Consider the following 13,679-nt stretch of genomic DNA (forward strand, 5'->3'; position numbering starts at 1 on the left):
TCTAGACTAGCCAGGTTGTGTAGTGAGACGGACAGAAACAAAAACAGTTGATGGATGCTAACGAAGATATTGTTTGTAAAGCTACTAATTCCAGAGCTTCTCCAGTCACAGCCATTGTCTGTCCACCCCTTTACTCAGGTGGTTTGGAGAGTGGACAGAAAATAGAAATATTGCCATTCCTCCCAAGCTGTTACACTAAACAGGCATGGTTGCCCCCTGTGGATTACCAGTTAGAAAGTCAGGATAATGCTTTGCTAGGCGGCAGGAATCCTAAGTAGTGACAGGATTAAGTGGAAGAACACTATCCGTGAGCACTAGTTAGAGATTTGCTAAGGTGGTGTGATCATGTATCCTGTTTTATTTGGGATATGCTGGCCCTGTGCTGTTTGTTTTGTCGTAACAAGCAACAGAATCTTATTTTTCTCTAAAAAAAAAATATTTCAGTTTTAGCCATGAACTTTATGGTCACTTTAAAGTCCTGAAATACTTTTGTTTTTATGAATTTTTCATTTTTCCTTTCAGCGTGTCATCGTGCAGAGAATTTTGCCTTGTTTGACTTCAGAATTTGTAAACCCTGATATGGTACCTTTTGTTTTGCCCAATGTTTTACTGATTGCTGAGGAGTGTACCAAAGAAGAATATGTCAGATTAATTCTGCCTGAACTTGGTCCTGTGTTTAAACAGCAGGAGCCTGTACAGGTATGTTACGCGTGCTTCTGAGTATCATACGGTTACAGTGATAATGACTACCACTAAAAACAAGCCAGTGGCATTTTGAGCTTTTAAAAATGGAGTAAGTTGCCGGTAGCACACCTTTATTCCTAGCACTCAGGAGGCAGAGGCAGACAGATTTCTGTGAGTTCAAGGCCAACCTGGTCTACAGAGTGAGTTCCAGGACAGCCAGGGCTGCACAGAGAAACCCAGTCTCAACAAAACAAAATAAAAGAAGGGTAAGTAGAGGCTAGAGAAATGGGTTAGTACTTAAGAGCCTGTCTCTCGAGGACCTGGGGTTGGTTCTCAGCACCCACATGGTGGCTCATACCATCTGTAGCTCCTGTCCAGTGGATCGAAGTCTGGACTCCAGGAACCAACACAGGCACACATTCAGGCAAGGCACCATATACACTAAAGAAAATGAATTGAAAATTTTAAATGTTTAAAACATTGAGGTAAGTATATTAGATTTTTTTTTCACTAGACAGAAAGCTATTTTACATACATTTGAATCGTTGCCAAGATTGTGATTAAACTTAGCAAATGAGTATCTGTGACTCTCCATAAATCATTGTTTTAGAAAACAAATTGCAAACAAATTTTGCATGTGTTGCACTGTTCCTAATGGAAAGGTAGCAGTTTGGTAAAATAATAGTCGTATTTCTGGTTTGAGATAGTTTTATTCGGTTTGCTCTTCAGTAGTTAATTTGCAGAGGATTCTGTCGGTTGTTTCTTTATTTTCTTGGTAATAAACTTTCATTAAAAGAGGAAAAAGTGTAAAGCATCATGGAAAAATGCACATTCTATATGTAATATGTATGTGTCAAGTGAATTAAATTATATAGGTTTTGTTATAGTATGTATTTGTCAGAAACAGAGTTGTCCTGAGTTTAAGAACACTGGGGTTACATGCCTGGATTAGAATCTGGGTTTATCTCTTGTCTAGAACTTTGTATTGGTCATTCTCATCTGAAAGCTTTTTATGCCCATTTCTCAATGCAGAGTTGCTGGCACATGCTGAAATCATTAGGTGTTTCTACTGCTGGGTGATGGGAGCTTAGCAGTTAGCTGCTATCAGTCTGGTGCAGTGGATTGTGGTTCTTTACAGTTCTTCCCTTGAAAATGGGGATTTATTTTTTAATTTATAAAAACGAGCATATAAGGTGTTACATATCGTTATGATATCTTTGAGTAGCATGCGCTTGAGCGATTCTCCTCCTCTTTCATCCCCCTGCTATCCCTTGTCCCTACTCCTCTTTCTCTGAGAGGGGTTGCACCATGTCGCTCTGACTTGCTTGACACTCGCTATGTAGTTCAGCTAACCGCAAAGTTGCTAAGATTCACCTGCCTCTGCCTCCTGAGTGCTGAGATTAAAGGTGTGTGTTGTCAGGCATGCTGACCAGCCAGGGAATGGTCACAGGACAGAGCCATGAGCTTTAAAGCAGGGCTCCCTGCCAGTTGTCACAGTGTCCAGAGGAAAGGTTGGTGGCATCGCACTGCCTGATTCTTCATCTGCCGTGATAAAATCCGGCACATGATCTCGATTCCCATTTGAACCCCGTTCTTTTTATGTTGGTAAAGTTTGGTTGTTGGCCGCATACTGTGTAGGATCTCCTGAGAAGAGACTCTGACTGTGTAATTGTCAGGTCAGGTTGTCCCATGGCCGTGCTTGTAGGAGAGAGCTGAGCACTGGCAAGTAGAGGGAGCGAGCAAGGGGGGGTGGGGTGGGGAGTGTGTGTGTGTGAGCGCGCCTGTGAGTTTGCATCTCCAGCTGCTTCAGATTCCCTCTGCGTGGGACTGTGGTCCAAATCAACCTTTAGCCTTTAAGTTGCTTTGTCATGGTATTCATCCCAGGTAACTAGGTATTTTCTCCCTCTCATGGTTTCAGTTAATAAGCCCTTCTGAAAATTTTAATTGAGCATTGGCAAATCTAAGTGTTCTGGACTTGGAGAGGTGGCCCAGCAGCTGAGAGCGGCTGCTCCTCCAGAGGACCTGGGTTCAGTTCCCAGCACCGACATGGCAGCTCACAGCCATTCATAACTCCAGTGCACTTTCTGGCCTCCATGCAGTCACAGACATATTTGCAGGCCACACACTCATGCACATAAAAGTAAATAATTAAAAAACATCTCACCTAAGTATTTTGGTTTGTTTCTTACAATTTAAGTATGTAGAGACTGCTAGGGAAAAAAAGATTAGGGACAATTAAAAATGTTTATTTCTAGAATTTTTCCTCACAGATCTTTTCATTTCTATACTTTGATAGAAACCGAATGATAAAATTTCCCCTTTGAGACATCTTTGTTTCTCTTTGGCTTTTATTTTTTGTAAGCGCAGTAGCTTTCTGGATAGTTGGAACTTGTAGTGAAGTCCTGTGTTACTGTAGACATGTTGGAAGTTCGCTTTATTTAAGTAAGGTGAAAACAGTTAAGGGTTGTGCTTAGAGAAATGTAAGAGACTTGATGCCTGTGTTTTTGTCTTCCATGCCTTCAGGCTAGCAACATGGTGAGTGTCAAAATACACAACTTATTCTTCTGAAAACACTACATTTTGACATATTGAATTTCTCAAAGAAATTTTAATACATCTTCCCTTTTCTCCCACAGATTTTGTTAATTTTTCTACAAAAAATGGATTTGCTCCTAACCAAAACCCCTCCTGATGAGATAAAGAACAGTGTGCTACCCATGGTCTACAGGGCTCTGGAGGCACCTTCCATTCAGATCCAGGTACAGTGTCTGGGTTGATCTTTTTCATGACGGTCTTTAGGCAAGAGAAAGAAGTAGTAAGGCATATTATAAAATTGTCTTAACATTCTGTGTGCGCTCAGTCGTTACTATGTTTATCGCATTACCTCACTGACTCACTGTGTCCCTCTCTATTAACTTGAGCTAAAGGAGGGCTGGGGAGATGGCTCAGAGGTTAAGAGCAGGTGCTGTTTGTTTGTTCGGAGATGGCCTTATTGTGTAGCCCAGGCTGGACTTGTTCACAGAGCTCCATCTGCTCGTGCTTCCTAAGTGCTGGGATTAAAATGTACGCCAGCATCCCCCCCACCCCCCCCCCGCACCTCTTCTACAGAAAACAAGTTAGGTTCCCAGCCCCCGTGTCAGGCTGCTCACAACTGCCTGTAACTTGAGCTCTAGGGGATCTAATACCTGTTCTGGACTGCCCAGCACCTGCAGGAATTCAAGGCTAGCCTGAGGTTGAATTTTTTTCTCCTTATAATTAGTCACAGGATAAGCAGCAGCTGTGTTCACCTCTGCATGTCAGCTCTCTAGAGTTAGAGCCCTATACCATGAGCGGTACTGGCCTGCAATCCCAGTACTTAGGCTAAAGCAGGAGGGCTGCAGACTAAGGCCAGCCTGGGCTACATAAAGACCATGTCGCAAGGGAAAGCAAAACAGTACAGAACTGGTTGTAGTTATAGCCTCTTAGACACTACCGCAGGCCCTGTGGAGCCATGTCGTGTTTCAAGTGTCAGGACTGTGTAAACACATGGAAGTTTATTTATACAGTGGCAATTGGCTGAGGGTGTGAGCGAAGATGGGAGCCTTTCCTGGACACTGACAGATTTGTTTTCCAATAGGAGCTCTGTCTGAACATCATCCCAACTTTTGCAAATCTCATAGACTACCCTTCCATGAAAAATGCTTTGATTCCAAGAATTAAAAATGCTTGTTTGCAAACATCTTCCCTTGCTGTAAGTATTCTAGTTAATGTTTGTCTCTCACTGCTCAGTTGGTTTCATTTTCCCATTTATTAATAACTAGCTTCTGGTTCATTTGTGGACTTTGTCTTAGTTATAGGTGACCTACATACAGTATTTTACATTTTTTCATCTAACTTATTTATTTTTACATGTATTTGCCCTTTGCGTGTGTGATCATGCATGCATTCATGCATGTGTTTGAACATGTGGAAGTCAAGACAGTTTGTTCTCTCCTTCAACCACATAGTTGCAGGGATCAAACTCACATGCTCTGTTTGGCAGTTGCTCTGCCTGCTGAACCCTCTTTTCGGCCCTTAAAGACATTTATATTTCCCAGAACTTAATAAATTTGCCTTTTATAAAGCTTGATCATTGGAAATCCTCATCCATCTTTTCCTTGCGGTGTGTGAATTAGACAAAAACAGTAGTGTACTAGACTTGAGGCCAAAGCAGTGCGACCCAGTTTTACCTGCTAGACTTCCAATCCGTATCAGTCGGTGTCCCTTGTGGAAAGGCTCTGAGACGGAGATAGAATACTGAACGAAGTAGGAGAAGCATCATCACTGAAGTGCAAGCATGGAGTGAAATGGGCTTTATTCTGATTCTGTAACTACCGCCCATGGCCTTGAGGATGTCCTCATACTTAATAGATGGTAAAATTTCAGTTTTTAAAATGCCATTTCAGAAACCTTAATGCTTTATTTATGCTGTTATAAATTTATGTTAACACAAATCTTAAAGTATTTATTATACAGCCCTCTACACGTGCGGGGTAAGTGCATGTAGAGTGCACAGACACTTGGTGGTCTTCTGAAAACGCTAGCTGGTCCTGGACCTTCAAGACAGGGTCTTATGAGGACGCACAGGCATACATGTTAGAATAGTAATTCTGAAATGGGTTTGCATCTCATGTCTCACTTTAAAAAATGCGTTTTAGATGGGACTTTCAGTGCTTCTAGCTTGCCTTGGAGAGGCTGATAGGAATTTCTGTGGCGAATTTATAGACTTACTCTCTAGGGTCTGGCAGTTTGAACTAGGAAATGCCAAAACCATAAATCATTGATTAAAATTGCCTAAAAATGAAGAAAAACAGAGCGTAGCTAAGTACAATGTTTCAAGAGGTATATTTGTGATTTATCTAATATTTTATGCATCAAAGGAAAATAAAATTAAACCAGCACTATTAATTTATGTCCAGTAGATGCATTAGTTCTTTACTCTAATAAACTGACTCTGAGAACAGGTTAAACATTTAGATAGTATTTTGAATTTACATTATTCTGTGCTTAAATTTCAGAAAGTAGTTGAACAAATAGAAAAAAAATCTTCATTTTCCTGTAAACTATTATTCAATGGAATTATTTTCTGCTTAATTTTTTTAGACTGGAGTTTTGTTGATATATGTAGCCCTGGCTGTCCTGAAACTCAGTCTGTAGACTAGGCGGGCCGGCAACTTAAAATCACCTGCCTTAGCCTCTCTAGGGCTGGACCACCACTGCCCATCAAATTTCTTATGTTAGTAAGGCCATGCTTATACAATCTACTTTAGTAAACCTGTTTTTATTGAGATTTTTAGCATGTGTCTATTTGAAGATTAAATTTATACTAAAGTATTTTATTTTACACCATAGAAACTTCTGACAAATTTACATGTAATTTATTTTTTTTAATAGGTTCGTGTGAATTCATTAGTCTGTTTAGGCAAGATTTTGGAGTACTTGGATAAGTGGTTTGTACTTGATGATATCCTACCCTTCTTACAACAGATTCCCTCCAAGGAGCCTGCGGTCCTCATGGGGATTCTAGGTAGCTGAACTTAATGTCATTTGGTATCATTTTAACCTTAATTCAGTAGTTTTTTTAGTAAAATGCTCATTCTATAAAGCCATTGCACTTCATTTTTATGTATATGACATTATGCACTTGTAGAGTTATTAGATAAATGCCACATTATAAACTTCTTCCTCTTAAACAACAAAAGAAGTAGACTCTGACATTTATGTACTAGAAGGCTGGGTCCATAAGGGAGCGCTTTACTCATGGGCATCAGCATTTGATTCCCAGCATGGGGGAGCGGGGAGAAGTAAGATAATTTAGACTGATGTGATAGTGTATAACTTTCTTCTATAAAGTAGTATAAAGAGGCAAACCTGCTGTGCTGAGTTTGACTGTCAGAAGTGAACATGTAGCCTCTACTCCTCACTGTGTCTGTATTTAAACATCTTGAAATGGAGTTCTGAAATAGATGTTTCTAGGGTAAGGAATTGTTCTGTAACCTGGTTGTTGGGTTATCGTAATCAAGCCTTTAGTTTTCTGTTATTATTAAGTGTGCTCTCAAACCAAAAGAGTGCAGGATAAATATGCCGTAGTATTTATATGCCTGGACTGGGGGTGCAGCTGGTCCACATGGAAGAGAGCATCCTCGATATAAGAGGGTGACATCTGTGCCATGCCCATTGCAAAGGCTTTTCATAGATACAGTAAGTTCATGGTTTCTGTGCACTTGGTGCCAGTTCCTGACGTTCATCGCTTTGTCCCCTCAGGTATCTATAAGTGTACTTTCACTCATAAGAAATTGGGAATCACCAAAGAGCAGCTGGCTGGAAAAGTACTGCCTCATCTCATTCCCCTGAGTATTGAAAACAATCTTAACCTCAATCAGGTGGGAATATTTTATGTGTATTTGATTTTTTTTTCTTTTTGCTACTCGTATTGTGTGCTTGTATTATATTACAGATATAGGTGGCCAAAAAAGTAAAACATGCCACAGAGTTAGTTAAGTTATGGAGTAGAAGGATAGTCCTCAAAGGCCTCATTGGTGGAGGTAATGAGCAGGGTGCTGAGATTGCATCTACTTTAAATTTGGGGCTGTGTGCTGATAGGAGCAAAGTGACAGTCTGTTTGGATGTTATTGCTACATAAAAATTACCATACACAAGTGTTTTAGTATTTTTAAGCATTGCTTTCTTACTAATCGTACATTTTCTATGATCAGCCACACCAGGACTCGGCTTGATTGAATTTGTTCTAGAATGAGAGTTTCTTACCATGCTATAATCAAGACCTTGGGTCTCATTTGAAGGTCCATCTGGGCAATCATCTGCTTCTTAGTTTTCTTAAATGGTTGTTTTAGGATTTGGCTTCTTCTGGGCTATTGGGCTGAGGGTCTTAGTCTTAGCTGTATGTTATCAATTCTGTACACATAGCTCTCTCCCAGACAGCAGCCTTGTTTTGTCAGACTGAAGTCAGGGTTTCGTTATGTCCTAAAGGAAGTGATGGTCTTTCCCCACTCATCGTAAGCGAGCACACAGTGACGTAAGTAGTAGAAAGGAGGATAGTTCAGTGACAGGGACTGAAGAGATAAAATGAGATGACAAGGGATGGACTTGAATACCTATTTGCTTTAGATATTGAACGGTGAAGATGTGGTAAATGTTTGAGCACAGGAGAAATGTGTGTAGAAAAGTCGGTACAGAATTGTTTCTGCACACCCTGTTGCTGTAGTTTTCACAGCTGTGTGTGCACTGAGACTGTGGCACTTTATCTTCCTTGAGGCTGGGTCTTCTGCTTATTCTTCACTGTAGCCCAGTCGTAATGCAGTGCCAGGAAGAGAAATTGAATCAAAAGAAGACTGTAGGAGCCTGGTGTCTAATGGGACATGTAAAAGACTGAGCCAAATTACTGTTTAATTGAGGACCTGTGGTAGGTAGGCAGGGAAGACCTAGAATTAGGTGGAAAAGTGAGTAACAGCAATGAAGAATGACGAGCTGAGAGGGAGGAAGGGTTGAGCATTGGAGAAGAGTTCTTAACGGGCGGAGTTTTGAAGGTGGAGAAAGTTAATCAGACCCAACGTTGCGTCTGAAGTAGTAAGGTGAGCCTTTATCCTCTGCTCCTAGATTTAATGCTTTGTGTTTACCTGGGCAGTCAGGTTAGGGCTTGCAGATGGGAGAACCTGACTGTGAAGAGGAATATGCCCAGAACAGTTCTTGAGTTTTCGTTGTTTTCTCTGTCTGATTGAGGATGTTATAAAATATTTCCAGGGAACTGGAGAGAGAGCACTTGTTGCTCTTGCAGAGGACCCGAGTTTGGTTCTTTGTACCCACATGATAGTTCATAACCATCAGATTCAGGGGCTCTGATGCCCTCTTTTGATCTCTGTGGACATCACCATGAGCATAGTGCACATACATGTGTGCAGACCAAACATTCATACACATAAAATAAAATAAATTTAAAATACCAGAACCTAAAAGCTTTATCAGCTATACTGCCCCTCCGTACAAAGACTGAAGGCTTTGATATTCTGAGTTTAAATGAACTGCGCTGTGTCTGGTGCAGTGAGTCCTGTTCCTCGGGGAGAGCGCAGGCCGTTAGTATTAACTACGGAGTTGTCATGATTGACGTCCTCACCATCTCTGTCTCTTACCGTGCCAGTTCAGCTCTTTCATTGCCGTCATAAAGGAGATGCTGAGCAGGCTGGAGTCTGAGCACAGGACTAAGCTGGAGCAGCTTCACATGATGCAGGAGCAGCAGAGGTGAGCAGCTGTGCATGTGCGGCATGCCGGCCAGGGCAGCACTCAGTAGGAAGACGGATGGCTCTTTCATTTGCTTATATTTTAAAATTTTCCAATAGGTTAGTCCTGCAGACTCTCCTGTTGGGGTTGGGTTCAGTCTGTCTTGGCAGGATGAGACGTCCGATTCCCCCAGAGTTCTGTCATCCATTCCAGGCAGGGACAAGGTAGCTGATGGGGTGGAAGGCAGCTTTTTGCCGTGTGGGTGGCCTTGCCACATCCAGAGCCTCCAGGAGGTTCTCCAGCCATGTTTCTTCTTGTAGGAGCACAGGATGCTGCAGGAGCTAGTGTGTCTCTATCATAAGAAGTTTTGTTTTTTAATACCATACTCTTAGAGTATGCACGTGAGAATCAGGGTACCTTTATCTGTCTGATATTTTTAAATTAGACATAAAAGTTGAATTTGGATAAACAGTTTACCCAATTAGTTGAATTTGGATAAACAGTTTACCCAGTTAGTTGAATTTGGATAAACAGTTTACCCAGTTAGTTGAATTTGGATAAACAGTTTACCCAGTTAGTTGCAGTGTCCCAATGTCGCAGAGGCAAGAAGACTAGATGGAAGATTTTAGTCTCTAGTTTTTAGTTGTCCTGAGACCAAGAGCATAATTTTAATCTGTACAAGGCAAAACGAAGTTTTAGTGTTGTAAACAGTTTAGTGTTTTAAGTTAGCATCAAGGGGTTTATTCTTAAGTTGAAAAATTTGTCTGCCAGCAAAATTTACTTGCATACATGAATGTAGAGATGCACCTTTAATATCTCAGTAAATCAGCATTATTATAGGACAGGACAGGAATTATCATATAGGTAGATACCCCAAGCCAAAGTATATTGGAGTGGAATGACTCCATGGTGGGGCCAATGCACACAGGTGGGTGTCCTTAGTAAAGATGGTACTGACGTTTTTGTTTTGACCTCAACTGAAATGGTAGCTGTCCATGTGTTTATATTTTTCCAGAGCAGTTGTAATCTGGAGTTGCAAGTTTTACAGATTTTAAAACAGCATCTGTAGCTACATTATTTGTACATGCACTCTGACAGATGAACAGAAACTGTCAGCTGACCCACTTAAAAATCCCAAAGGTAGAAAGAAACCATAAGAATGAAAGGTGATTTATGGTGGTAAGGCAGCTCTTACCAGGTTGGGCCAGCCCGCTGCCCAGAGCATGGAGAAGGCTCTGCAGGAACAGGAGGAGGAGCGTCAGAGGGGCTGGGCCATGTGGAGGATACAGCAGGTTGCAGCTTAAGCTGGGGAACACAGGCAGAGTTAAGAGTGAGCATCCAAGAAAGGCTAGGGACAGCAGAAGAAGAAGGGGGCAGGGATGCAGAGCTCAGAAACTTGGCCAGGGTAGCTCAGCCCCAGTTTGGATAAATTTTATAGGGTGTTTGGGGAGCAAGCTTGTTCCTGGAGGTACCCATTCATAAACCATTAGCCAGAGACCCGAAGACTATGACAGAGCATCCTCCGAAAATAGCCTAGGGTCAAAACAGTAGGAGGTTTGGGGTACCCCTGTGCAGGACATCTCCCATACACGGGCCCCAAATGGTAGAGACTGTTTCTACCCCAGAACAGGCCAGCCATCTGTCACTGCAGTGCCTTCACAGACAGGAGAAGGCAGAAAGTCTCCTGGACCCCTTCAGAGGCTGCGGCATGAAATTGGATAACTCGCTGAGCAAGTCTGACCAACAGTGGGGAATGAAGAGTGATTTTTCTCACAGCCAGCTGGTAGCCAGAAAACTCAACGTTTGGTGAAGTTTAATTCCTAGTTAAGGGAACTCCCTGCCGCTGACATAATAAATAATCCAGGTTTATCTGAGCAAAGCACTCCTGGGTTGTGTTGTTGGAGGCCGCTTGTTAGTTCCCATTGCTTGGCTCCCAAATAACTGCACAGATGCTGTATTAATTAAATCACTGCTTGGCCCATTAGCTCTAAAGTCTTATTGGCTAACTCTTACATATTAATTTAACCCATTTCTATTAATCTGTGTATCGCCACATGGCTGTGGTTTACTGGCTAAAGTTCTCAGCATCTGTCTCCAGCGGCTCCATGGCTTCTCTCTGACTCCACCCTTTTTTCTCCCACCATACAGTTTAGTTTTCCCTGCCTAACTAAGTTCTACCTTGCTATAGGCCAAGCCTTTATTAACCAGTGGTTTTCACAGCATACAGAGGGGAATCCCATATTACCTCCTCTTTTCTGTTTAAATAAAAAGGAAGGTTTTAACTTTAACACAGTAAAATTACATATAACGAAACAGGTATCGAGCAAAAATTACAGATACAATATTTATGTCTACTTTATCTCTTATAACTAAGGAAAACTATATTATTACGATCTACTCTTCAATTTCATCAAAGACTCCAGAAGGATATAATATTACCTAAGTAAACAGGAAGTGCATTGTAAGCACCTTCCAACACTCTAAAAATGATAGAGACAACTGACTAACTGGGCAGTCACCCAAAGTTCTTCTGTACCATTGGGGCACCCAATCTTCAGCCCACACGCTCATAGTATCCAGCAAACTTTTCATGAAGTAGGAAATTTCAAAGACAGTTCCACTTGTGTGGGCAGCTTGTCCGTCACATTTTCTGTGTCCTGCAGAATGTTTGGCAGACTCTTTCCGAAGGATTGTCTCACCTTTAGGCAAGTTCAGCAATCATTTCTTTGTGGGTTCTGCATGTCCAGTTTATGCAACAGTCCAGGCAAGAGCAGTCTCTTGCCCAAATGCCTAACCAACTCTATAAGGAACCTCTTTGATACCCATCTTTCTCTTGAAGTAATTGGTGCTGCCAGGAGCAGATGTGTCTCACTGTCATGAAAAGTCTTAAGTTTTTAAACATTTTAAATGCCATACTCTGAAGGTCTCTGAAAGATTTGAAGAATCCCTATCTAACTGAAATATATCTCTTTACATCTAGAAAATCTAACACAACTACAATCTTGACTTTTATAGTTGAGTATCTGTTAACTTACATTGCTTAATTATACATTACATTTTAAAATGAGCTATATAGACACAATACCTTAAACAAGATCGAAAATACATATACATATAATAAAATTGACCTTAAATATGTATCAATAAGCTAAGATTCATACCAATGCAAATTATTGATATCTATATAATATCCCCCTTTAAATTTATAGGTAATATTCCGGAATATGGGCATAGTTTTCTCCTGCTGATTGTTGGGCATAGTAATTTTTGGGGGTGTTCATGGCGACCTTCCAGGGGTCTTGTTCCATCAAACCACACCAGTCTGGAAGCAATCCACAGGTTCTCATCCTCTTTGGAAACAAGAGAAGAACCTCTTTTTCAAAGCAACATATCCTTAGACCCTCACTTGGAAGTTATAATACCTTTATAGTATACATGCTGGTTTAGCTTAGCAGCCCATACAGAATGTCTCTCTGTACTTAGCTCATTCACAGTAAAAAAAAAAAAAATTCAAAGATAACATAATAATATACATAATCCAGACTCTGAATCTTCAATTTTTACGTGGCTTATTTTTCTTTACTCCTTTTAATCTATTACTATCTGTATTCTGTGTCATTAAAGACTTTTTTAAAATAACCAATTTAATGGAGATTTAGAAATATCTGTAATTTCTTTATAGTATGATTTTTCTACCACCAGTTTCTTCCTTTAAACTAGAGAGGAGGAGATGAGAAGATGGCTCGGCAGGTAACAGAGCTTGCTATGTAATGATGATGACCAGATTTCAGATCCCAACATTCACATAAAAAAAGTCATACTTGGTAAAGACTTTTTTTTTAAACAATTTACTTCGTTTTCAACTCTCTATACTCATTTTCCTCTCTCTCTCTCTCTCTCAAGCCTACATACATTTATCCAACACTTAAAGACCCAATTAGAGGTCTTTTATGTCTGAATCTGTCCTAATATCTGTAATTATTTACTGTCCAGGAGTGTTTCTTATCTTAAAACTTCTGCTGCGGCATTCTAGGTCTATTATGGTACCGTCTGCTTGCCCCAACCAGTCCAGCACGGTGTGGCTGTTCATACCTCTTGGGAGCTATGCACATAGCCAAGCCGCAGCACACTGCTCAACAAATCGCATCCAAATACTCAATCTCCTGAAAGAGCCAGAGATCGCGCTGGCAGAACGTCACAGAAAGCCTACATTTCAAAATGGCACGGCTTTTTTTCCTGCTACAGCTGAATCAGGAAAATCTCTCTTAAAGGAGCTGCGGCAAGCCACCAGCTGAAAAAAAAAAAACCCTGCTGTTTGTTGTTTGTGTCTAGAGTTTTTTTCAAGCCCTCTCAGGTTTTACATGGATTCAGTCCACCATGTTGTTTGTGTCTAGAGTTCCTTTCAAGCCCTCTCAGGTTTTACATGGATTCAGTCCACCATGTTGTTTGTGTCTAGAGTTCCTTTCAAGCCCTCTCAGGTTTTACATGGATTCAGTCCACCATGTTGTTTGTGTCTAGAGTTCCTTTCAAGCCCTCTCAGATTTTACATGGATTCAGTCCACCATGTTGTTTGTGTCTAGAGTTCCTTTCAAGCCCTCTCAGGTTTTACATGGATTCAGTCCACCATGTTGTTTGTGTCTAGAGTTCCTTTCAAGCCCTCTCAGGTTTTACATGGATTCGGTCCACCATGTTGTTTGTGTCTAGAGTTCCTTTCAAGCCCTCTCAGGTTTTACATGGATTCA

At 41.0% G+C, this 13,679-nt stretch overlaps 1 protein-coding gene across 5 annotated transcripts in view; it reads left to right on the forward strand.

The window, feature by feature from the left end:
* Scyl2 (SCY1 like pseudokinase 2) overlaps positions 1-13,679 on the forward strand; it is a 47,495-nt gene that overhangs the window by 24,017 nt on the left and 9,799 nt on the right. For 3 of the 5 annotated variants that reach the window (XM_041672329.1, XM_041672346.1, XM_041672337.1), the window contains exons 9-15: positions 523-699; positions 3,208-3,219; positions 3,321-3,443; positions 4,301-4,414; positions 6,097-6,229; positions 6,967-7,085; positions 8,858-8,958. In XM_041672329.1, the coding sequence (XP_041528263.1) occupies positions 523-699; positions 3,208-3,219; positions 3,321-3,443; positions 4,301-4,414; positions 6,097-6,229; positions 6,967-7,085; positions 8,858-8,958 (779 nt within the window). The remainder of the gene's footprint in view (positions 1-522; positions 700-3,207; positions 3,220-3,320; positions 3,444-4,300; positions 4,415-6,096; positions 6,230-6,966; positions 7,086-8,857; positions 8,959-13,679) is intronic. The other 2 variants (XM_041672353.1, XM_041672362.1) reach the window with 1 other exon arrangement.

This window comes from Microtus oregoni, unplaced genomic scaffold (assembly GCF_018167655.1).
Source record: "Microtus oregoni isolate MIOR12 unplaced genomic scaffold, Mior012 000001F_ref0000356, whole genome shotgun sequence".
Taxonomy (NCBI): domain Eukaryota; kingdom Metazoa; phylum Chordata; class Mammalia; order Rodentia; family Cricetidae; genus Microtus; species Microtus oregoni.